Source organism: Tiliqua scincoides, chromosome 3, assembly GCF_035046505.1.
Source record: "Tiliqua scincoides isolate rTilSci1 chromosome 3, rTilSci1.hap2, whole genome shotgun sequence".
In the NCBI taxonomy this organism is placed as follows: domain Eukaryota; kingdom Metazoa; phylum Chordata; class Lepidosauria; order Squamata; family Scincidae; genus Tiliqua; species Tiliqua scincoides.
In genome coordinates, this window is record NC_089823.1 from 23,030,596 (window position 1) to 23,056,923 (window position 26,328).

At 43.0% G+C, this 26,328-nt stretch overlaps 1 protein-coding gene across 1 annotated transcript in view; it reads right to left on the reverse strand.

Moving 5' to 3' along the window:
- Positions 1-26,328, reverse strand: part of MICU2 (mitochondrial calcium uptake 2) — a 112,135-nt gene that overhangs the window by 30,448 nt on the left and 55,359 nt on the right. The window contains exons 2-5 of the mRNA XM_066621229.1: positions 18,222-18,366; positions 15,160-15,191; positions 14,974-15,049; positions 9,233-9,280 (exon numbers count right to left, since the gene is read on the reverse strand). Coding sequence (XP_066477326.1) covers positions 9,233-9,280; positions 14,974-15,049; positions 15,160-15,191; positions 18,222-18,366 — 301 coding nt within the window. The remainder of the gene's footprint in view (positions 1-9,232; positions 9,281-14,973; positions 15,050-15,159; positions 15,192-18,221; positions 18,367-26,328) is intronic.

Below are 26,328 nucleotides of genomic sequence, written 5' to 3' on the forward strand. Positions count from 1 at the left end.
CTCCACTGCTTGCTGTTTCACATCTGTGATGCAGTAGCGACAACAAAGGAAAGGCCAGCCTTGCTTTGTGCAAGGCCTTTTATAGGCATTGAGCTATTGCAACACCTTCATTCATTCATATAAGTTCATATTTAATATATTCATTTATATAAATTTATGTAAATTTATTCAAATTTGAAATGTAAATTAATTCTTTTTTCCCCAGCCCCTGACACAGTGTCAGAGACATGATGTGGCCCTCCTGCCAAAAACTTTAGACACCTCTGACTTAAAGCATTAGGAGCATGGATTTTCCTTCATATACAAAGGTTCCTTTGTTTCTGGCATTCAGTCAGTTTGAAGTACCAAGGAAATAATGTCATTCTGTCTTCTGGAAGAGAGTGGGAAGAAACTGGCTTTGATGCCACAAAGTTTCCTCCTTTTTCAGTGCATCAGCATTGGCTAACTTACAGCATAAACCCGACCAATGATAGACACACTGTCATTTACCAAGCAACATCCGCAGAAGGACTGTACAGTATTCACCAAATATATATTCAAATTCTTTAGACTTGCTTGGTTGAAGATGACCTTACAAAGCACCCACCAGAATCAAAAAGAGATGGAAACTACAGGATACAAATATGTGTAGGCACACAGATATTTACAGGACATAAAACATGACTCCACTGAAAACAATAGAAATGAGTGTTCACGCCAAAGTAACACTAAGGATTTTATTGCAAGACTTCAGCATTACTACCCACCTGAGAATAATCATGGAGTAAAAAAAAGCACCCCAAAACTCACCTCAGGAGGTGGCACAAGTCCAAGGAGACCCACTGGGGCTGCAGTGACTTACCCGGGGGTAAGGGGAAGAGTTTGCCTTACCTCCGGTTGAGCCACTTTGGGGCCTATCTTGCGCTAGACACAGTGAAGGCCTCCTGGCCTGCCTGTTCCAGTGCAAGATAGGATTGCGCTGTAACACTATAATAAAAAACAATACAATCAATAAATACAACAGAAACATTGGGAGCACACACCATAAAAGGATATGCTCAGCAACTGACTAAACAAAAAGAAAAGTCTACCCCAGAAAGGCAACAAAGAGGGGTCAGTACTGAGCTCTAAAGGAAAGGAGTTCCAGAGTTGCAAAACTGATAGAGTGAAGGCTTACTTGTTGCCACTAACCTAATTTCAGCTAATGGTGGCACACATAGAATGGCCACCCCAATGATCTCAGGAGAAATGTTGTTTCATATGATAGGAGGTGGTTCTTCAGGTACCATAGTCTTAAGCTATAAAGGGTTTAAAGGGCAAAACCTGCACTTTGAATTGGGTCTAGAAATGAATAAGCAGCCACAGGAACAACAATGCAATAGAGCCAAATTGCTGCACTCCCATGTTGATGTGGGCTGCCACATTCTGCACTAATTACAATTTCAAGATGATTTCAAGGGCAGCCCTACTCAGAGGGCATTACAACAATTCAGTCTATGACACCAATGCATGGATCACTGTGGTCAGGTCTGATTTATAGCACAATCCTAACCAGGCCAGGCAGCAGCAGAACACGTGCCCTACTGCCACTGACTGCTATAAAATGGTCAGCACCAGCCATAAAAGGCACTCCAGGAGTGTATAAACTTGCGGGCTGCTGCAGTGCTGGTGGGAGAGCAGGGGCCTTCCCGCATGGTCCAGTGCAGCAGGAAAATCCCACTGATAGAGGTAAAGTAGTGGGGAATGCAGGACAGGATGTTGCAGGAGGAAAAGAGGTGTCAGTGGGGGCAGGGAAGGGTGAATCTGGTCCAGAAAGGGGAGGGTTGGCAGCAGTGGTGGCCACCAAATTCTAACCCCCTTCCAGATCGGATCCTGCTGCAATTCATTAGCATAGGTCTGAGTAGACCCCTCTCCCACACTGTGAAGGCTTACCCCCTCCCCCGAGTAAGGGAATGATTGTGGAGCTCACCACAACTCCCCCCCCCCAATAGGACGCAGCAGTAGACAATTTGGTGCTGCTGCATTGGCAGAGGGTGGGGTGGGGGAGGAAGAATAGGACTGGGTTATAAGACCCGAATCCTAACCAACTTTCCAGCACTGGCATAGCTATGCCAATGGGACATGTGCAGCATCCTGCAGTTGGGTGGCACTCATGGAGGCCTCCTCAAAACAAGGGAATGTTTGTTCCCTTATCTCGGAGCTGCATTGCCCTTATGTCAGTGCTGGGCAGTAGATTAGGATTGTGCCCTAAGTCAGGTAAAGCATCAGTTGGTGCAGGAACCTAAGCCCACCACTGCAGCCTGGTTATATAAAAGATGTGAAGAATTCCCAGGGGACATGAAAACTATGAACCTGCTCCTGCAGATGGAATCCAACGCCTGCATCGTACTTCTCCAAACCAAGAGGACCCCTGTTTTGTCCAGATTTAAATTCCAATTTGTTAATTCTCAACGTGTCTACTACCACCCCCAGACAGCACTCAAGGGAGGTCCACAGCTTCCCAGGAATTAGATGATACAGAGTTGGAGCTGGATGTCATTTGCATATTAGTGATATCCCAAAACCCCAGATGGTCTTCTCTAGCAGTTTCATGCAGATGTTGAACATAGGGGACAAGATGGAACACTGTGGTACCCCAGAGTGCTGAGTGCTGAACAGGAATCCCCCAATACCATCTTCTGGAATTTGTTGACCAGGAAGGATGGGAACCACTGTAAAAATGCTACCTTCATTCCAATCCAGTAAACAAACTCAGAACACAGCAACATGGCTTATGGAGTCAAAAGCTGCTGAGGGACCAGCAGGATCCACACCGACACACTCCTCCTATATAGGCCCTGGCATAGAATATCCACCAGGGTTTCTGTCCCCAAATCAGCCTTCAAATCACATTTAAAAAGGTCCAGTTAATCAATCTCGTCCAGGAAGGTCTAGAGATGAGATGCTGAGATTTCTGCCCAGAAATGGGAGGTTAGATAATGGCTGTAAGTTTTCCAATATGGTAGAGGTACTCTCATTTAGATACTTTCACATACAGGTGGAGCCTATTTATCCGCGTTAGTTCCGTTCTGTGACTTGGCGCGATTAACAAAAAACGTGTTGTGCTAAATTCAGTAGAGTTACGGAAATAAACTGCAGCCTGACACTTCCAGATGGAAGGAAACTAAGGCAGCTGTTATCAATCCCCTCCCCTCCATACTCAGCCCTCCCCATTGCCAGCTGCCTGGCTTCATTCACATGGGATGCTGATCTTTTAAGAGTCCAGCCCTATGCATTTCTACTCAGAAGTAAGCCCCATTGTAGTCAATGGGGCTTACTCCCAGGAAAGTGTGGAGAGGATTGTAGGCTAAATCTCATGCTTTGCTTGGTGGGAAGGCTTGCTTGTGTTGGTGACTGCCTGCACCATGGGGGGGGGTGCTTGTGTCGTGATTGCCTACACCATCTCAATGGGGGGGGATTTGGCAAACACTCTCTGGGTTTTTTAAAGCAATCCTCTCTGTTGCTACCACACCTGCCCCTGTGTAAGTGAGTGAGAGATCCACCTTGCTGCACTAGTTCTGGCTACAGAGATTTTTGGCCCTCCCTTCCCCTCTTCGCTGGCTCAGGGGCTCCAGGAGTGTTACTTTTCCTTTGCAAGGGGAACCTCTTCCAGGGCTCCAGAGCCATTTCCCTGCCTGGGCGAAGCAGAGCCTTTTTGCAGTGTTTTGGGCTGCCTGGAAATAGAGCAAGGGCAAAGGAGGCAAAGATGTGTGCGACTTTCAGTTCCCCCACCCCACTGAGACAAATCCACAGATAAAAAATCTGTGGATAAATAGGCTGCACCTGAATTAGGATCTCCCTAACTTTGTGAGGTCCTGTCACAATGTATTTTTTACAGGGGAGTAACATAGGGCCCATGGTCTTTTTTGACCGTTTTGTTCTGCTGAAAAAGCAGCCTGTATAAACTGATGATTATATTATCTGAGAGGACTTTAATCACCTACTGTATACTTATTCATGATCCATTTCTACAGGTGCTTTTTGGAATTGTTATCACTGTATGATAAAGGCACAGTATCAGACAAAAGCAAGCACACAAGGCAAAACTTTCTTTTAAAAAATGTTGAAAATGTGCATTGGTCATGAGATCTAGATAGGCTATGCATAATGCCACAGGGAAAAAATTTGCCCTCCCTGTTTAGCACAAGATGTAGCAGCACTGGAGGCCAATACTACTAAAGTGGAGAGAGCACATATTTCTTACATGTATTGCCTTTATAGTGACATTTTATACAGACCCTTGTAAAACATGTTTATGTGGTTGCATAATTCTCTCTCATTTTGATTTGGTCATTTAGTGATTCTCTAGAATCTCAGCTTTCATTTTACAAAAGCCAACAAAAACACAATCCTTAGCTTTTATAGCTGCTCAGCTAACCTTCAAAACATGACTCAAGAGTAATTAAAACTGTGAACTCTACATGTAAGCCAGCCTAAAAATAATAGCTATTAGCAGCATCTACCACTATTTCATTTCAGAGAAGCTTTAACGTTATTAGATGCAACTTCTATTTCAGAGTCCCAATTATCTGAGACAGACTACCTACATAAACAGGACCGGGTTTGTTACAGAACCATGGGACTGCAAAGGCGGATGACTTACAAGATGCAAGAGAAAAATTAAGGGTAAACTACAGTTTGATTTACACATTACTTGAGTAATGCCGAAGACATCATCCTCATGGTTGCTTCCACATCATCCTGGAAATGTGGTGTGGCAAAAGCTTTACATGTTGCTGGATGAGTATGGGCATCAATTGTACTTCCAGAGGAAGGGGGTTCCATAGCATGGACAGGACCATTGCTGAGAAGACATGTTTATGTGGTCTCAGAAGCTCTCAGAAGCTGATGCTTGCCAGACTTCTACTGGTAGTGGAAGCCACAAGAGATTTTGGGGGGCAGATTGATGTGGAAGAAGGTAGTCCTTCAAATACCTTGGCCTGAAGCCATTTAGAGCTTCAAAAGACAATAACTTGCATTTTCAACTGTACCTGAAAACAAACTAGCAACAAATGCAGCTGGACTAACAGGGGTAGAAAGAAGACATAACCTTGCCCCTTTTATAGCACCTGCAGCTGCATTTTTTATCTACATGAAACCGCTGGGAGAAGTCAACCGGGGGTTTGGAGTGGGGTGTCATCAATATGCTGATGACACCCAGCTCTATCTCTCCTTTCCTCCAGACTCCAGGGTGGCGGTTGAGGGCCTAGAGCGCTGTCTGGAAGCAGTGAAGATCTGGATGGGGGCTAATAAGCTAAAATTAAATCCGGATAAGACAGAGGCTCTCCTGGTTCGGAAATCCTCGATGCAGGTACTGGACTATCGGCTTGCTCTGAATGGGGTTGCACTCCCTCTGAAGGAGCAGGTCTGCAGCTTGGGGGTCCACCTGGATTTGCAGCTGCTCCTGGATACCTAGGTGGCGGAAGTGGCTAGGGGGGCCTTCGTTCAGCTTCGGCTGGTGCGCCAGCTGCGGCCATACTTGGATCGTGCAGACCAGGCCACGGTGATCCATGCCACGGTGACATCAAGGTTAGGTTATTGTAATGTGCTTTATGTGGGACTGCCCCTGAAGACGGTTCGGAAACTGCAATTAGTGCAGAATGCGGCGGCACGTGTGGTCACTGGAGCAAGGCGGTTTGACTGTCAGCCTGCTTCTCCAGGGGCTGCATTGGCTGCCTATTCGTTTCCAGGCCCAATTCAAGGTGCTGGTTTTGACCTTTAAAGCCCTATACTGCTCTGGGCCAGGCTATCTTAGAGATCGCCTACTTCCGTACAATCCGGCTCGTCCTCTTAGGTCATCAGAGAAGGCCTTTTTACAAGTGCCGCCGCCTAAGGAGGTACGTGGGGCGACGGCAAGAAATAGGGCCTTCTCAGTAGTGGCACCAGCGTTATGGAACTCCCTTCCCCTTGACTTGAGAATGGCTCCCTCTCTTGAGACTCTTTTCGGCGAGGCCTGAAGACCTTTTTGTTTAAACAAGCCTTCTGAGTTCATGGCCTTTTTAACATCTTTTCTACATCTTTTAGTATTTTTACAGGCCTGATTCCTCTATGATTTGCTGCGTTTTTGCTCTTTTTATCTGACTTTTTATATGACTACTGTTTTTATGGTATCTGTTAATGTGTTTTAATATGTTTTTATTTGCTGTTAAAATTATGTTTTTAATTTGTTTTTAAACATGTTGTAAGCCGCCCTGGGTCCCTTTCGGGGAGAAGGGCGGGATATAAATAAAGTTTATTATTATTATTATTAATAATAATAATAATAATAATCAGTTGAAGGTTCTGAACAGTCTTCAGTCCCACCGAAAGAATCTTAAAAGAGACAAGTCAGAAATAACTAAGACATGGATAATTGTAACTAGCTTTGCCTGAGAAAGAAATTGGTGCAGTCAACACGGGGAAGGCAGCAATCATACTTCTCAGGTACTGTTTAAGTCATGTCTCGGTCTCAGTCCACTTCCAGGATTCAGCTGCCACACTGAACACTTTAGATGCTAAGGGTGCAATCCTAACTGCACCCTATGCCAGCCTAAGTCCCTTGGGCCAGCCTGGGAGGGTTGCAAACGTGCCGTAAATCACATTTGCACCTCCTCAGGAGGAAGCAAGGCTGGCACTCTGAGAAGTGCCAGCCTGCAGAGGCCGACGGAGGCCTTCGCACCACCTTCCCTCCAACTTGTTGTGTCAGTTCAAATGAGCCAACACAAGGACGAAATGTAGGCATGGGGGAGGGAGGGGGGGAGGGAGGCATTTCTGGCCAGGGGGAGGGAAGGCAATGGGCAGCCCGAGGGACGGGGGGGGGGAGGCGGGGAGCAGGAGGCAGGGCCATTGCAATCCCCAGGGAGAACGAAGCAGCTTCAAGCCACTCTGCTCTCCTCAGACTTGTGCCACCTCAGGAGGTGGTGCAAGTCCAAGGAGATCCATAGGGGCCAGCAGCCCTTACTCAGAGGTAAGGGGAAAAGTTTCCCCTTGCCTCTGGCTAAGCCGCTGCTGGCCACAATCCTGCACAGGATACAGTGCAAGCCTCCTGGCTTGCCTGTTCCAGCGCAAGTTAGGATTGCGCCCTAAGTCGCAAAGGCCTGAAGGACAACCCAACTAATTACTTGGACTGAAGAAATATGTACCTTGCTTGCTGTGTGACTTCTGAAGCTATTCTGCTTTTCCTGCTCCCTCTCAATTGTTATATTCCATTGCATGAGCATAAAGCAACACAGGACCCAATCCTATTCATCTTTCCAGCACTGATGCAGCTGCAATGAAGCTCAGAAGTAAGGGGACACCTGTTCCCTTATCTTCAGGAGGCTACCGTGACTGCCCCCTCACTGCAGGATGCAGCACATGCCCCACTGGCATGTATTGGAAAGCTGGATAGGACCGGGCCCACAGTACAGCTATACAGATGTATATTAACACAACCATGTTCATCTGGGCTAGCAGAATTCATCTGCTGGCTCTGCTTGCTCACTGAACAATAAGCAAACTGGACCAATAAGGTTTTTAGGCTACATTCAATGTATAATGAACATTTACAGAAGGAAATACATCATCTCATTAAAAACTGAAAGATGTATACTAATAACAGAATATTGATGATACAGTGAGAAATTATTGGTTCCAGTGCTTCTTCTACAGCCCAGTCCTATGAGCTTTGAACACTGGCTGCCAAAAAAACAGCTGAATAGCACACTGCAGAGGCAATGGTGGGAAGGACAGATCCTTCCCGTGCGCATTGCTAGAGTTCCAGCTGCCCATTGAGGAAGGTAAGATGGTGGGGAAGGGCACACCGGTGTGTGTGTGTGGGCCAAAACTGGGCAAGGAGGCTGCAGGAACAGGTAGATACAGCATCAGTGGTGCTCACCAGATCCTATTCCTTCCAGCAGCAGCCTCCCCACCTCCTTTCTCTCCTAGTATTTGTAATAGCAAAATCGCTAGTGCAGGTCCAAAGAGACACGTCAGAGCAGAAGGCTTATTTAGGGGTAAGGGAATTTAAATCCCCATTCCCCTCCAAAGCCTCCCAGTCCCCCAGTCCCCCCTGAATACAGGGCACCCGTTTTTAGTGTGGCTGCACCAGCGGGGGTGGGTGGTGGTGGTGGAGGAGGAGAAGACTGGGTTTCTAGTGTTATTTTAAAAAAAAATCTTAACACACACCTAGGTACTTTATGGTCACTTATTAACATTACTTGTATGTACAAAATTATCTTGTATTGAACTATTGGTCCATCTAACACAGCTATAGCTCTTCCAGATTTCAGTCCACATCTCTTTCACTCATGCTACTTGGGATCCTTTTAGGAGAATATATTTTGAATCTGGCACCTTTAGCCTTACTTTCACTGCTGGGGTTCTCTCAGTTTCAGACACCTTTGGGGAAAAACATCCAGTGTGCTATCAGAGCTGTATTTACTGTATCGGGCAAAGAAAACTCTGTGTACTCAGACTCCAGCTCTCACAGCATGTGTAGTGAAGTCTGCCTGCAGTGCCGGCATTTCACTCCTACCTAGTTTCTTCAGATAAGGATATCTGCCACAAATATTCTAATGGTGTCATCCATCCAAGTTGTAACTTTCTTTTGTTCTACAGCTTGTCTAAACCTTTAAACTGCTTTGATAGCCCAAGGACATGCAAAAGCCAAACTTCTGTCAACTGACGCAAGAACCATTTACACTACTTTCTGAATGTAAGGAGAGATGGCGATAGGCACCATAATTTTCAGGTTCAAAACTCTAGCTGCTTGTAATGTACATTTCAATACAGAGTGATTCCCCAAGTTTTCCAAGATGGGAAGATTCAAGTGCATCCATTTTGCTCTCCCATACTCCCATCCATACTTCCCATTTCCATGTTGTTAAGCTCACTGAAACAGTAGCACCCAACACTGGGGAAGTTCTCTCCCTTTCCCACTCCGGTTGCCACTGCTAGAGCAGCAGCAGCAGCAGCAGCAAGATAAGCAAGCAGATAATTTGAAGGCAAGTTGTCATGCCCCAATTGAGTTAAACTGATGCTGTTGCACCTCCAAGCTGGTGTAGAGTAAGTCAAACTGATTACAGTTTGAGGAGATGAAATTAGCTCAGTGTATTTAGGGTAGGGTGATAACCTTTATTAAGCCTCGACACTGAACTAAGACATACTAATGAATCATAAATGATGGGGGAAATATAAAAATTATGATTAATATTCTGCATGCGGCAATAGGTGGCACACTCAACAAAATACTTACTTGTGAGTATTGTCAGCAAAAACAGGTATTCTGTGTAGGAGATCAGTCCTAAAATAAGATAGAAAAAATGTGAACAATGTAAAATTTAGAAGCAGCACACTGAGGTGCTCTATTTACAGTACAACCTGCACAATCACCCTCCTTTTTAAAGGGTTTTTGGTTTACTACAGTGCACTGATTAAAGAAAATATAGCCATTATTTATCAATCATGTCAGATTTTCATGTTCTCAGTTCTAGTGCTCTGGCAGTGAACTTCTTATTCCAACATCCCCATCATGTTGACGTCTCATTAAAAGACTTGGGTTTATTTGGAATTAATAAAAAGCCTGCACTAAATCTTTGGATTTTTCCAGAAAATATTCTGTGTTTATACGAAGGATGAATAAATTAAGTGTGCTTTGTCATATTTAGTACCTGGGAGGAGAGCTACTCTAATGTTACTCTGAAGGATCAAAGTATTTCATCCTTTGGCAGTCTTAGAAAAGCGAAGACCAGATTTTCTCTAAGTCTCAAGGGGAATATGGCAACACAAAGCTGCCAAGCTGCTAGATTGCACTGATAGGGCTGCTGGGCCTGAAGCCAAGAAGAGGCTTCACTTAAAAAACGGGGGGGGGGGGATCTGAACATGTCCTTTCTGCAAGGTGAAAGTGTTGTTTTTTCCCCATCCTTTTTGAAGAAGAATTCCAGCACTTCCCTTTGAAAGGCCAACTTAAATGAAGAGCCTGAACAAACACAAAGATGCGACAGTGTCAAAATAGCAACATGCCAGCCAAAGACAGAGAAGTACATAAAGAGTATTGCTTAAACAAAAGAATCTCAAGCATCTCTTCTGTAAGAGCACTTCGAGAATTTTTTTTAAAAGACCTTTAATAAATAACATTTTCTTCGTTTTAATCAAGCTACTTTTAACATGCAAACTAAATACCATCCTGTGAAAGAAAGTATTGAAAGCAGATGTCTAAACTACATTATTCACTGGGAAACAATTTCTACAACTTACCTTTAGATACCTGATAGGTAAGGACTCCCCCCCCCCCGACTTTTAAGTTTTTTAGATAAAATAAAGTTAAAGAATAAGTTCAAATGAGTGTTCTTGCCAATGGCCCTTCATAATTATTTCCAAAATAAAGTATCCAATATTTTTATAATTGTTCCTTAAACGAGCTCTGGAATGTGTACGTGTTATTCTGCCAAACATCCCCAGACTAAAACCCCTGCTGTGAGGCAATTTTTAAGGCTCTGTTTCTACACCATCATTTATCAGAAATAGGAGAAATAAGAAGTTGGCACTCCTCTGTGCAAGGCAACACTGGGTAGCATCCAGAGCAATGCTTTCATTCATGGAATGTTGCTCTGGATGTCACTCACTCTTACATTACACTAAAATAGTGAAACATACTTTTCTGCGCATTTAACATCACACAAACCCTATGGAATAAACAGCCCACACCAATTTGGACAAGGGGAATCACATGGTCTTTCCTTCAGAATCAGCCTTCTGGAGAAACTAGCACATAGTTCATACTAGTTATTTATTTTTGGATTTTATATTCTACTTTACCCCATAATGGCCTCAGAGATGAGCAAGTCAGTCTTGCAGGATCTTTTTTTTTTTTTTTACCAGAATCCCCAAGTCTACCTGCAGGAGCCAGATGCACAGCATTGGACAAAAGAGGACAGGAATGAACTGAGAATTAACTCCAATACATATGCAGTCCAGGAATCTGTCTTCAGTACATGAACTGAATTCACAGTCCTTTCACACAATACACAAAACATCACTCCTGAGGTTCCCCCATGCATTTTTAGTAACAGCAGGCTTGTTTGGGAGTGGGTAGGCCTTTGTAAGTCTTGTTAAAATAGCTGAGAGTGAAAACCCTTTGCAGATCTCCTGCAAAGGGTTCTGAGATCTATCGGTAGATCCAGATCTGCCTGCCCCACTTTCATACCAACTCTGCGGAAGAGGCCATGAAAAAAACTGCTTCCCATGGTGCTCCTGTGACACTGAATGTGAACTTCTCTAAGCACTCCTCTCTAATGCTTATGACTTATTCTGATTTATATGTAACGTTATATCCGAATGGTGCATAACATCTGAAGGGTACATAATATTTGATCCTATCCAATCTTGCAAACTGCATTGGAATTAGTGCCATTTTATAGGATTGGAAATGAAAGCCAAAACTGACTTGTCTATTGCCAATCTGAGATTTGAACATTTGACCAAACTAAACCAATACAATATTAATTGGGGAGGACCACCTTGATGAGGACTGGTTCAGTGAAAGCCACACTGTATTAGGAGTAGTACCACTGGGCTTAACTGTTCTGTTTTGATGCACAGAAACAATTGCCTTTCAACATGAACAGGTGTTATGCAGTAAACTTATAAGCAACTACTGCATAGCTCCTAGCTTTCCAAATTCTTCCTCTTAATGAAACACCATTTTACATTTCAAAGGGTAGATTTTCTGCTATTTACAGCTTGACAATGTTATCCTGCATGAGCCCATTATCTAGAAAAGGTGTGCAAATATTCATTTTTGAGGCTAACTTAAGTCTCTTTGAAAGAACGCCATGCATATTCAACATTTTTTCTATCTGTGGGTGAATATATTAACATCAGCATACACCTGGCTGACTCAAATCACATTTTCATAAGGAATCAGCTCTGTAATCAGATGAACTATCTGAGATATTACAGGCCACCCCCCCCCATCTGTGGCTTCACTTATCCATGGATTGGATCCACAGGGCCCTCCATGGTTAAGTGAAAACACAGATATGGGCAAACACTGCTCCCACCCTCCAGAGCTGAGCTGAGCTCTGCTCCCCTGCCTCCAGATGGTCATCTGAGCCCAGCAAAGGTCATGCACATCTGTCCACAATCTGTGGCAAGCTCAGACTAAACCTTAGAGTGAAAAACATGTGACTTCCAGTTTCTCCATAAAACAAGAATTGATGTTTTTAATGCCTTATAAGGCATTCTGAAGCCCAGGGAAGCGCCTGATGAAGAAGAAATGACCAACAGAATATTATTTTAAGATTACAGGGATACAATGGGAAAATTGATAAATGAGGGAGGGATTACACAGCTATGTGATGCTGATACTGCAACAGATATATAACCTGTTCAGTTTGAGTATGCTTAGTCCAACTTTTACAGCAAAGAGGATCTGGACAATTCTGCAAAACTTGATTTAAAATTCTGACGCACACAAGTTAGAAATTGCTTAAGAACAAACAAAATGGGAATTTTAAGACATTCCACTAGGAGGCACAATTGTCTTCAAAGCCAATGCACTGAATAGTTACTTTTTTTTTTCCAAGATGGGTCTTATAAAAAGTAAAAAAGCTATGGATTTTTTATTTCTTAATCCTTAAAAATAGAGATTTCTCCGTTTACAAAAATCCATAAACTTGACAGAACAAAGTTAAGGTGTTATATAAAAATGAATGATTGGGCAAGGGAGCAGAAGCCCAATCCAGCTCAGAGGTGCTTAAAAAGCAAACTATGATTGCAAGAAATTAGTTTCAGAGTACAATCCTTACCTGCAGATGAACTGGCGCTCAATTCCACCCAGGTAGGGGTACGTTTGCACAGGCCGAGGGCAGCCAGTGTGGGGGGAGGATGGCAGGAGTGCGGAACAGGTGCATTTGTGGGTGGGGGAGGATCAGCCAGTGGGTGGACTAGCTCTGGGAAGGGATGAGACCGTCTTCAGCAACTTAGGCCGGATCCTAACCCTCCTCCTGGCGATCCTGATATTACACCAGGCTGCTTGGATCTGCGTCAGTGATTTCACTGGCGCAGAGCCAAGCAGCCCCATGGGGTCATGTCACAGCAAAAGGGGATAAATAATCTCCTTTCTCTGAGTTCCTTTCTCCTAAGCTGTGCTGGATACAGCACAGGCCAGTTGGTCTGCCTGTTCCAGTGCAGGTTAGGACTGGGCTATTAATGCAATATCTCTCTTTCAAACACGCAGCTCTAAAATGCATGGTAAATGGTGATAATCAAGGAGCAGACGGAAATACTATGCCTATGTAAAGACTACGGATCCATACAATTCACAACAACCTACAAATTGGACTTAGAGCAAAGGATAGGATTGAATATTCTCTCCACTGTTATCCACATAGTTATAGGACAGTTTCGTTCTCTAAGGTAGGTGTCTCCAAACTTTTTGGCCAGAGGGCCGCATCAAATATCTGGTGTGGTGTGGAGGGCTGGACAAAAATTTAAATATAGAATTTAAATAAATTAGAGATGGAACTTAGATGAGTGAATAAATGAATGAATGGGCTCATTCATTTAACCTCTCTGGCCCTCAGAACACCCTCCAAACACAATCAGAGCACAGTTCTGGTCATGTTCAGTTGAGTGGGCCAGAGGGTTTCAGGGGACAAGAGGATGGCTGCGGGCTGGAAAGAGGCTTGCTGTGGGCCGCATCTGGCCCCTGGGCCGGTGTTTGGAGACCCCTGCTCTAAGGGAACCCATTTCCTATTTTTCTGCCCTTTTCCAATGTACTCAAGCACACAGAAGGCCAAGACTCAAGGGATCATATGCAGGAATATCCGTTTTCTCTGAGTATTAAGGCATGTTCACGCACTACTGTGTTATATGTGTTCTTACAACTTCTCGGTTGGTATGTCAGATACCAGTGCAGATCAGCATCACTGACCATGACAAGTTCAGCAGAGAGAGCCCATCCACCCAGTCTTGCAATTCCCTGTCCTTCACAAAGGGAGTCACAACTCTCTTACCCAGTAGGATTCAAAATCTTTGCTAGGGTGCAATGGCGCTCCTTTGTGTTTAGTCATGTATGTAAGTCAAAGTGCAGTCACTAGTGTGAGATGTAACACCACCGGACCAATTATAATACTTCAATACATTATTCAGATTGTACTCGTACCAATCTCAACCAGACCTTCTCTAATATCAGCTGGGTCAAGGCAGGGAGCCAAACTCATCTTTACAGGATCCCAAATCAAAGACTCCAACTGTCATTATACATTTCCAGAATCATCTTAGGATTCTTGCCCAGTGATGAACCTAGCCCCGGTACTGCCCAGAGTCACGACTGCAGGCTACTGCCCTTCTACAGGTTGAGCTGCCAGCCCCCCCCCCCATAGGCTGAGCTGCTACCCCCTACCTTGTTTCCAGAGGCCCAGGGAGGCCTCCCCAATGAAGGCCTTGTAAAGGCCTCGGAGGACTTAAAAAACCCACTTCCGGTTTCACAGAGAAAACTGGAAGTGATGTTTTTATGCCCTTGGAAGGCATTCTAAGGGCCAGGAAGCCTCCCCAGCCTTCAGAAGGCCTTCTAAGGGCTTAAAAACATCACTTCCAGTTTTCTTCAACTAAACCAAAAGTGATGATTTTCTGTCTTCCAAGGCTTTTACAAGGCTTTCTGAGGGTCGGGGAGGCACCACATCGCATCCCCAGCCCTCAAAATGTCTCTAGGCGAAAGGGGGGCAGTGCGGTACCCCCCCTCAGCCTGGCACCTGGGACATTTGTCCTCCAGGAATGCCAGTGTTCTTGCCTTCTACTACAAAATATTTGGGCTACAACTGCACTCAAGTTTTCATTAGCATGGTATCTCAGGGAATCTGATGAATTTCAAAGCAACAATTTAGTCCCTTGCTGTCTGGAAGTGAAGCAGAATTTCTATACACCAAGATCCCATTTTCATGAACAGAGTTTTCCTTAATAAAAAAAAATCCCATTGATGCCTGGTTCCATTACCTTTATCTCCAAGGTCTCTAAAAAAGGTTGGCCCTGGTTTAGCCTTCGCAACGCTTGCAAGTGCAGTATCTACCTCCTTTGAACAAACAAAACAAATAGAATCATTTGTGAAAGAGGAATCCATCAAAAACACATAGCAGAAAGAACAAGAGTTCCTTTGAAAAACAACAGGAGCATGTTGCTTACCTTTTTGGTCAATTTCTTGGCTAAAGTTTTACCTGTAAAAGTGGAAAAAAACACTCAAGTCAGAACTTTGATCAAGTTCTGTGGCATTTCTCAAGATTTTTATGGAGTAAATAGAAGTAATATGAAACAGAACAAAACCGTCAGCTTCAAAATATTCTAATTCCCATAATGCTCAGGAAAACACAATGTCCAAAACTAATAGGAACAGCCTGTTCAAAGCTTCCTGCTAGACACAGAACAAATACAAACACAACTTCAAGGTATCTCTTATTCATGTCATCAACATCACTTTTCACATACTACATAGCCTTTTGCAGCTAAAACAAAGGTAACCAAAACAAGTAACAGGACAATAAGGTGTTTAAAGAACCACCACAAGCAACAGTGATTGACTGGGGGGGGGGGGGAAGAGCGGAGAATGGGGGGTGATACCCTCTATGCTTTCACCTTCTTATCCCCTCCTTATGAATCTTCCATATGTGGTAATACATGTGGTAATACTGTATTAGAAGGGGTGAAGGGAAAGTTCAATGTTCCATGGCCGAGTTTGTTCCTACCTCAACAGTATCAATGCAGTGAGTGGGAACTAGACACACACACACGGGCTGGTTTCCCAGTATGGTTTTGAATAATGTTCAATAAAATGAAGAAGGATGCTTCATTTGCATTTTATGAGGAAAAACTGCCATCTTGCCTCTGGATTTCCATTTTGTCTCCCAAAGCCTACTGAGAAATTCACAACTCACACCTAAGCTCTTAGGAGTCTCCTTACCACGTGCTTTTATGCTATTTGATTTAAAAGAAAGTAGTAATCAACAAAATAGGTTACACAAAAGTTTATGTGTGCTTGGAAAACCTGATAAATCTGCCTGGTGAAAGGAGTCATGTGAGATGCATGGATATACGGCAAAGGAGAAACAGAAGAACCCTGGAAGGCGAGATCTAGGCAGAAATATTCACTGTGTATATGTTTATGGAGTAAGTGAATAGACACTTGCTCCAGGGTAGTGCCAGTGACATCAGCAAGGCAGCTATCATTTCAGTATTTCATTTTTTATATGAAAAATATCTCTCTGGAATGTAGTGGACAAGTGAATACTATGAGGTCTAATTCTTTACTATGGTATTCCACGGCTATTGTCACTGAATGTTTTCAGGGATACGCACCGAACAGATTCTGATAAGTACAAATCTCAACTTTTCTAGTTTATTTTCACTCTGTGTACTTTTTACTCATGCAAATTGAAGGCAAAGATGAAACTTATTTATAGCACCAAAATGTAACATTCAAAGTCTTAAAATACAATTTTGAATTTTTATTGTTACGAGCATGAAAGAATGGAAACTTCTTAAAGTCTCAGATCTTCCAAGCCTGTGATGGAATTTTGGCTTAGAAAAGAAACGGAATGTTTTTGCAAAATATGTCCCACCTCTCTTGGAAATTCCATTATATGGTCTTTAAACAATATACAACAGAACCATGAAGTACCATCCAGATACAGGCAAATTGTTATAGGCATAGGGCCATCGTCAGCTGCATAAGTAAAACTACATGAAATATCAAAGCAACATTTGCAAACAAATTCTTTCCCATAGGCCAAGAAAATCAGTGTTGGTTGACAGCTACAACTATAAAAACACACACGCACACAAATGAAGTATAGCTCATTTAGCAGCTCCTTACTTTGCTATTGGCAGGTGTGGTCCTTTGCCACGCAAATTTTTAACAGACATTTATGTCATCTATCATCTCCTCCGCAAATGTTCAAAATGAACCTGACATCAGTGCTGCATTAGTATTGCAATGGTAATGGATTAAACTAGTGTGTTCTTGCATGCACTATTTCCATGTAGCTATAACAGACTTACAACTAATAAAAGATGTTCAGAAGGAACAGACACTTTTGAACAACCCTCCATCATGAGCAGTTATAAATGACAGAATTGTAGTTCTAAGGAAAGAAGTATGTCACATTAATTCTCTCCTTGAATAAAATACTGTAATCTGTATACCATTTTTGCTCCCTATTATTTAGATGGGGAAGCACCATGCAAACTACAACTAAAAATATCAGTTGCATATATTTTCCACCTCATTTCCTAGAGAAAATTATTCACCAAAGAGTGCCCCCATTCCAGTTCAAAAACATCTAATCAGACAACAAAAAGATAATCTTGAGTTAGGGCACCTAACTTCCCAACTTTGGAAGTTTCCAACAGTGTTCACTATTGCAGATGATATACTTCCCATGATGCATAATTCCCTATTTATTAATAGCTTCTCTTGAAGGCAACTAATTTAAGCATTAGATTAGCTTTGTTTTAACTCACCCACTCCAACATCAAAAAAAAAGCAAAAATTTTGAATTCTCTTACCTGTGATATCAGGAAGGATAAACTAAGGGTGACTGGCCCCTGGGGAATTACTGAATAGTATAAGTGCTTTTTTATAGATGAATATGAAAAATCAGTTTCACACTAACTGAACTGAAAAACCCCAAGCATTACAGGGAGAACAAAAATAAATTGCATTCATTCATATAAACAAACTAGTTAAGGATGCTATTTACACAAATATATTGGTTTGTATCCCAAGTTATTCTTCTGGTCATGTTAAGGAAATCCAGAAGTCATGCACAGGCTTCCATGCACTTCGATGAAGGAAATGACAATGTGAGAAATTTGCATACAGGAATCTGAATAGAATCCTGATTTGGTTTTGCACCTGCACAACACTTTGCACCAGATGTTACACATACAAGTAACAGTTGTGCAACTGCAATGTTGTACAATTTCTTTTGAAAGGCATGTGCAAAATACCAAATCCAAAAGGCACTCCTTAGGACATAACCCTCTGCAATTTCAAATAACTTCAGGATGAGTAACTATACTCATAGTTACTACTCCAAATACTATCAAAGCTGGAGGATATTATATAATTTTGCACAAGGTGATACACAGAATTCACCAAAGTAAAATGGGACACATTACATCAGGTTAGATAACAAATAATCATTTATTCAATAGCACAGTTTGACAAAGAGAACAAAACACATACTTACGCCCCGATTTGTCAAACATCACTGAGAACAGGAAGTCTCTTGGAGTCATATAATATTCTCCTTCATACTCCAAAGAAGCAAATTGCATAAAACGTTTTTTCCGAATTGAGAGTTTTTCTGCCATTTCTTCATCTACGACATCTTTCTAAAAGAGACCAAAAAATGTCATAACACACAGGTAAAACTTATAGACTGCCAAGATAATTAACTGGAACCTCCAAAACTGCACAATTCTTTTGACGATTCTCAAACAGCACCTACCATGGACCAAACCAGTTTCTAGACCTGGCCACATCACTTTCTTCCTCACCTCATTGCCAAGGCTTTGGTCTCACTGCTACCCTCTGAGCAATTGGGGCTAGGGTTTTGTTTTTACAACCATTGTACATGAACAGCCAAGCAGAGAGAAATGCATAATTAGCAAACATCTATGCTATTTCCATATCATTTAAGTGTTACAAAGAACCTTTACCCTTTCCAAAGTGATGAAATGGTCTCCTGAAAACAACCTCCAGTGGCCCGATAACTACATCAATTCCTATTTTTCCCCCTATAAATATAGGGAGGGGACTGCTGGTTAAATAAACTATAGACTAGTTTATGTTTCAAAGTAATTATGCAGTATTCTCAAACAGTTTTCTGTATTTGTACAATACTCTCAAGCTATAAAGCAGCATTGGCAATAACTGTTTCGGGTTGCTCCTATCAGCTCTAAGGTTAGAATGGAAAATGAGCAATGCACTCTAAGCTTCATGGTTGTAAAGACCACATGTACAGCTCTATCCTGTTGTTGACATACAGCAACAATGGGAGGGAACGCTTGAGCACCTAATGGTAGTTGTTACTATTTATGTGACCAGGTAAAACATAAGCCACCAAAAGATCAAAGTGGTTTACGTGTGAAATGTTTTTAATCTCTTCAAGTCAATTTGAAATTATGGAGGATACTTATGTCATAAGTAGGCGTTACAATACTCAATTTGAAATCAGAAAATTACTGTGTTCATGTTTTAGTTAATAGCTCAGAATGAAGCTAATCTTTAGTTGATATTTCTGAAAGAAATCAGTTAATCCTTTTTTTCAATTGCTCCAATTCTAGAATTGCTCCCCCCCCAAGAGTTCAAGAGTCCCAGTTTCATCCCTCAAAGTGATAAGTACCAGAAGGTGATACACATGCACTGCTTTCATGCTGCACTAAACTTTGGTGGCAGAGAGCATGCAGACACAAGTCCTCACCTCGCCCCCCCACCATGAATTTTTGCTTTGGCTCTAACAGAGCAAGCCACTGCAGGTGTGATGGGTGAACCCAGGTCCTAATTGGGAGGGGGGAATTGTGCTCCAAGAGCAAGTTTTTCAACTCTGAGTCCAGTACTAGCTCCACAAGGATCCTTAAAGCTTCAAGGACAACTGTTTTGTCTTGAGGACAACAAAAAGAACGTGGGAGAAATTAGTCCAAAGGAATGCCTCTTTCAAGCCCAATTACGCATTTGCTTCCTCATGGGAAAATGGAATATAAATTTTTCAAATAAATAAATTTGAACATCATAAAGGATCAAATTGGACTCGGAGGAACCACACTACAGTTCAAATAACTACAAAATAAGTTGCACACCACACACACATTCAAGTACATTGCAGATTTCAATACAATGTTCCTTTCAGCACAATACCACTCCATCTACCTTGGAATGTCTATCTATGTGGGCATTCAAGAGCACATTCCATTGCACAGGATAAACTATGTTTATGAATTGGCAAACAACATCCATAGCATAAGGTTGATCCTACTCACAAACTTTTTAATTTGGTCAAGGCCATGCCAAAGCAAAACCTGTGAACCAAATTCAAGGTGCCTTTTATCTTATTCATATCCAAAATTTTAACCCACCTTTCATTTTTATGAGCAAAGCCTGAATAGGAGCCACTATGCCAATTTCCCCAAGACAGCTGTGACTTCCAGAGCATACCCAGAATGCCCGATTAACTCATAAGATATTAAGAAACTGTGCAAGGGAAAAGTAAGACCACTTTGCTATCACAAGAGAAAAATGAAGTCAAACCAATGAGCTCCTCAACCAAACTTCCAATTACATTTTCCCTGCCCATGCTATGGACAAGGCGCTCAAGCTCTTTTTATTAAGTAAGAGAATGACCAATGCCTCTAGTCTTAACCCAATTATAAAAGTTGCCCATAGTGGCTGCTGGAGAGAACAAATGTCCCCTTACCCCAAAGAGACCTCCAGCAACCAAGAATCCCCCATGGGATGCAGTAGAAGCCATGCTAGCAATTGCCATGTGGGGATTTAGGTAGAAACGGGCTGCCCATTGCATTCCTAGACTGCAACAACCTACTCAGCCTTTTTAGGCACAAGATTACCCATTTGCTTCCTTGAAATTACTTTTGTGCAGTGGCAAATCATTTTCTCCACCAATGAAAAGGTGCATTGTCACAGAATTCTCAGTTGTTGCAACCAATCGTTTTATTAAATAATGTATAAGATGACTAACATATAACTGTGTAACTGGGAACATTTGGAATACTTTGATCCTATAAGTTGTGTTCGGAGGGGGGGTTAGCAGGGGGTTTAGTTAACCTGTTAAACCCTGATTTAATGCTTCACAGGCTTCACAAATGTCCTTAAACCCCTAAAACCCAATTTAATTGTCTGCCGGTTTCAGCATCCGTGGGGGTTCCAGGAATGAAATCCCTGTGGATACTGAAGCAAGACTGTAGAGTGAAGTAAAACATTAGCTCCTGTTGTGCATGGAGGGCCTTCTGAGGTCTGGGAGGCCTCTCTAAACTTCAGAAGGTCAAAAATCACAACTTCTGGTTTTTGGTTTCCGAAACTATGGCTAAGGAGCCAAGACCTGAACTTTCAACAAGCTTTACAGCATCTTTACTAAAACCTTTCAATGTTTAGTAATAATTTTAATAACTTTATTACTTTCTACCAAAAGGCAAGAGAACCCTTCAGGAACTGACAGCAAAATCACTGGTTGAGAGTCTTTGTAGCAGAGAGCAAGTTCTTTTACTATGAGTAAATGGTCAGGTTCTTTAAGACCCAGCCTCCTCTCTGTTTATCTCTGCTTTTTAAATTATTGCATGCACTGAGCCACTGACACACTCCCATGCGATGGCCAGGCTCTCCAACCCCTCCCCCATCCTAGAGCCTGTTTTTCCAAAACTACCACATGATCACTTGGGTAAACCACCCAATAACCGTAACATGCTATTGTTTGTGGTCACTTCTTTTCTCCTCCTCCCACAGGAATCAAGCACACCCCTCGTTCCCCACTCTCTCTTTCCTTCTGCCCTACGTAACAAAAAAGGCTTTTTAAAGCTAGTTCTTTGGATGAAAAGCACAGCGCTTGTCTAAGTAGGAATATAAGTGAAAGTTTGCCTGTCTATCACCCGTACTCCATTTATCTTGTTTTGTCTATGGTTACATTATTATTTTGATGACCCCTTCTATTATTGTGAAACAATCATTTATAAACTGTGTATTATGGTTTGGATCCTTTTCAATCACACATGCACACTCACTCACTTACACACAATCCTTTGTCTCTTCTTAAATACCAAATCCTCCTAAGTGCCTTCATGATCATGAGCGCTGAGAAGTGCATGTGGATATACACTTGGACCAAGAGACCCACAGCTCAGTGGAAGTGCATCTGCTTTGCACGCAGAAGGTCTCAGGTTCAATCCCTATAATTCCCAGGTAGGGCAGTGAAAAATCCCTGTCTGCCCAACAGTGTTGACACTACTGAGCTAGGTGAACAAAAGGTTCAACTCAGTATAAGGAAGCTCTCCTTGTTCCCATAATACAACAAATGTTGCATGCTCAGAAGGACTGGTATCTCAGAAGGCCTTGCTGTATCTAGGCACAATAAAATAACTGAAGTCTTTAGCTGAAATTCTACACTTGACACTAACCGAACACATTTCATTGTGGCTTAATATTTATCGAGTATGCTGGTACTAAAGACGCACAAGACCAAATCAGTTTAGTCTTAATTTTGCAAGGTTTTTTTTTAAAAAACTGGTCTTTCAAGTAAATCTGTGTTTCTATTCAATAGATGGTTTAAAAAAAATTAAATTCTAGCATTAGCCTGTGTGAATCTAGTTTTATGAGAGAGTAAAGTAGCTGCTTTGAGGTGAACTGATGGGGTATGGCCCATCCCTTGTGTTTGCCTGCCACTCCCCTCCAGCCTGCCACCTACCCACCCACTTCACCCATGCACTCCAGTTTTCTTGCTTGCTGAGAGTGAGTGAGAGGAGAATCGGAACAGCAGCAGCAATTCACCTTTTTTTCAGCACCAATGTCATAACAAACTACAGTGGTGGTGTTGCAGAAAGACCACCTGGAGGGCCACAGCAAACCTGTTCTGATTGCTCCACTTCTAGGAGAGCAATCAAAACACAATTGCCCTGCCTCACCTACCTCCTCCTTACCTGAGCAGCTAAGTAGGAAATAGGAGTGATCCCCACCTCATTACCTTTTCCTTTGCTGTCGCCTGCTGCTTCCTTCCCAGTCACTTCTTGCAACCCAGAGACTGGGTGGGGCATGGTGAGAGCGGAGTCCTCTTCCATGTGTAGTTCAAAGTAAGTTCATAATGAAGATAGCTTTATTGTGGAAGCAGAGAATCTACTGAATCTCTCGATTGCTTCACTTAGCACTTATTTCAAATTGGTTTGTCCAGATTTAACTTCCAGCCATTGCTAGCTCTCATGCAAGCTTTCAGTAAAGTAACAAACCAGTTGTTCTTATGACTGCTTATGTTTTCTTACATGCTTTAGACATTCAGAGATTATAAATGAAAAAAACTTATTAGTTTTTAATAAATGACTGACAGTGCAGTCCTATGCATTTATACTGAAAAGTAAGCCCCATTGAATTAAATGAGATTTACTGTCAAATAAGCATGTATAGCAGTGGTATTCAAACTGGGTTGTCGTGACATCCCAGCCTGAAGGCCCTGGCCTCTGCCCTCTTAAGGGGCGGAGGCAGTGAGGAGGCAAGAAGGAGGCAGCAACACAATCCCCAGGCTCCCCAGCTCATCAAAAGTGAAAGTAGAGCGATCACACTCCACTCCCACAAAACTGGAAGTGGAGCACGATTTCTCCACTTTCACTTTCTGCAGGCTGGGGAGCCCTGCAGATGCTCACACAGGGCTCCCCACACCCCAGGAAGGCTGCTGCAGGGACTGGCGAGTACATCCCAGTCCCTGCAGCCCCTTTTAGTGACACAATCCTGGAGATTGTGTGGCTGCCTTCCCCTGGCCTACTGCCTCCCTCCCCTCCCCTGCAAGGACTTACTGCGGTTTTCAAACTCCCAGAAAGTTTGAAAACCAAAAGGTGTATAGTGTTGCAACCTAAGACTCTTATGTTGATTCTTATGTAACATAAAAGTCTTATAGTTCTGAACTGTGTTCAGGAAGGTGGCACATGATTGCTGGAATAAAGTATTTTGAATGTGAAAGTAGAAAAGAACTTCAGTACTGGTCATTTCTATCTAAACAGGATTCCAGCACACAACAAATGGCAAATAGATAAATCCTATTAATCTGACAGATATCTTAGGAGAATCCTAAAATATTTAGTCAGACCTTCCTACTTAAAATTTATTAACCCCCCCCCCCCAATTGCTCCTGTCTATTCTGACCACAGTGGGGAACCTCACAGTGTCTACACAGCATACAATTATTAAAATTGCAACTTACCTAAATCAAATAGTAAGATATTATATTTCACTGTGTTAAAACATACAGAATAAAATCAGCAAGAACACAGTAACCCAAAAAAACTAAATAGAAGCATTTCAACAAAATAGCAGTGACAGCGGCAAAAACTAAACCAAACCCAACAAAGCAGTATCAGAAAGATCAACATCAGCTAGAGCAGTGGTTCCCAAACTCCTCAAGGAGTGGTTCTCAAACTTTTCCGGCTCAAGCCTCACCTGAGCCTTGTAGCCATTGGCCACGGCTCCCCATTACAGCACCTTACCTCAGTTACCCCCAAAATGGGGATGAAGATTAAACATTAGAAACAAAAAAACAGCTGCCAGCACTCTGAGGCTGCAATCCTAACCACACTTACCTGAGAGTAAGCCCCAGTGAACAAAATAGGACTTACTTCTGAGTAGACCTGGTTAGGATTGTGTCCTGAGCTTGTTAGCAGTACACCTGGAGGGTTTTGGAAAGGGGGGGAGAAGTGATGAATTTGCTGGGGGAGGGGAAGACTTTGTTTTGTGTGCATCTGCTAATTGCAAACTGATGCAAACTGAGACCTAGGGACTGTTTGGCTGCAATTCTAACCTCACTTTCCTGGGAGTAAGTCCCATTGAACACAACAGGACTTACTTCTGAGTAGACCTAGCTAGGATTGTGCCTTTTGTCTTACAATAGCAGCCAACAGAGTACCCCCCTCCCAAAAGGAGGCAGGAGGAAAAAGGGGGGTGGCTAAAAAGGAATGGGTGTTTTTATTTTTTAATCAATTTTTGGAGACAAAGCCATCAAGAGTGGCTTTTTTTCTTTTTTGAAGGGAGAGGAAAAAGAGAAAAGTGAGGATCCTTGGTTAACCTGACACAAACTCCAAGCCTATGTAGGTCTACTCAGCAGTAAGTTCCATTTGAGTCAATGGGGCTTACTCCTGGGAAAGTGTGGATAGGATTGCAGCCACACCAAGCAAGATTACAACTCAACCCTAGAGTAGATGGGGGCTGCTCACACACATACACCCCAACATGCAGATGTCAACCCTGTTCCCCCCAGGCAAGACGGAGGAATGCAGGCTGTGGCATTTGGACACCCCCCCAAGAGCAGGCTGGACTCCCTCCTTCCCAAGCGGAGGAAAGCGTTGCGCTGCTCTCTCTAGGTCAGGTTTCCCTCCTAGTTTGAAGTCTGCCAGTTGCTCACCCTGAGCTGATGAGATGCAGCACCTCTGCAGCTGCCCAGCCAGACTTCTCTCCCACCTCCCCCCACCATGTTTCACATGCCCTCCCAGCCTCATGCTGCCCCACCCACCTCATTCACAGCTGCAGAAAAACAGTAAGTCAGCAGGCTGCATGTGCAGCTGAGTAGAGCAGCGCAGCTGGGGCCACCTCTCTCCCCAGATGCCTCCCTGTTGGCTAGCCACTCCTCCCTAGGGAGGCAGGACGAACAAATTGAATACCTCAGCTGTAAGCCTTGGTGGGGACAGAAGGTAGTGACAGTGTCACTGCAACCACACCACAGCTGCAATCAAGGGGTATTTAAACTTACCTGGGGGTAGCACTAGCCATTAGGAGGGTGGGGAGGAGGCTTCTGGAGCCCTCCCTGCTGCTGTGAACTGCTCTAGTTGGAGATTGGAACTCACTTCCAGCTTTGAAAACTGGTTTCAGATTGGGCCCAGAAGGGGAGTGGGTTTTGCAGCAGCAGTGCATGCCAAAACTTAACCCCCTTCCTAAGCCCATCCATCTCTGAGGAGACCTCTAGGAGCCTAAAATCTCCCATGGGATGCAGCAGAAGCCACGTCAGCACCACTGCATCACCATGGAGATTTAGGTAGGATTGGGCTAAAAAGGCCAAACTTGTGTCACGTATAGTGCAATTCTACATATGTCTACACATGTCTCATTGAATTTGGTGGTACATAGTGTTATAGGATTTCAGTCCTTGTTGAACTGTAATAACTTTTCAAGGGTAATGATGTATAGGAGGCTTCTGCACAGGCATAAAGAATAGTAGAGGGTCCCAAAGTTTTTAAGGCTGCATGTAGGCCAGTGGTGTGGAGAAGACTGTTTCAAAGCACTGTTGTTTCAGATGCATGCATAGATACAGGAGAGTGACTTGATTTGCCACACATGCACACAGAGATTTGTTCTTAAGGAATAAATCAACCTTTAGGAAAGACTTGGCATAAGCTGTTTATTCAGCTGGTACTACTCCTCCACCTCAGCAAAATCTGTGATTGTAACACAAGAATCAATTAGTTAAAGCTTTCCCTTTTGTTCAGGCTGCTGAAAAGCACCTTTTAGGTGGCAGCTTTTTGATCATTTGGGTCATTGTAAGTGATATAGGAAGAGTGAAATTTGAATCATTGGATGAACGAAGTTGAACTGTGTAT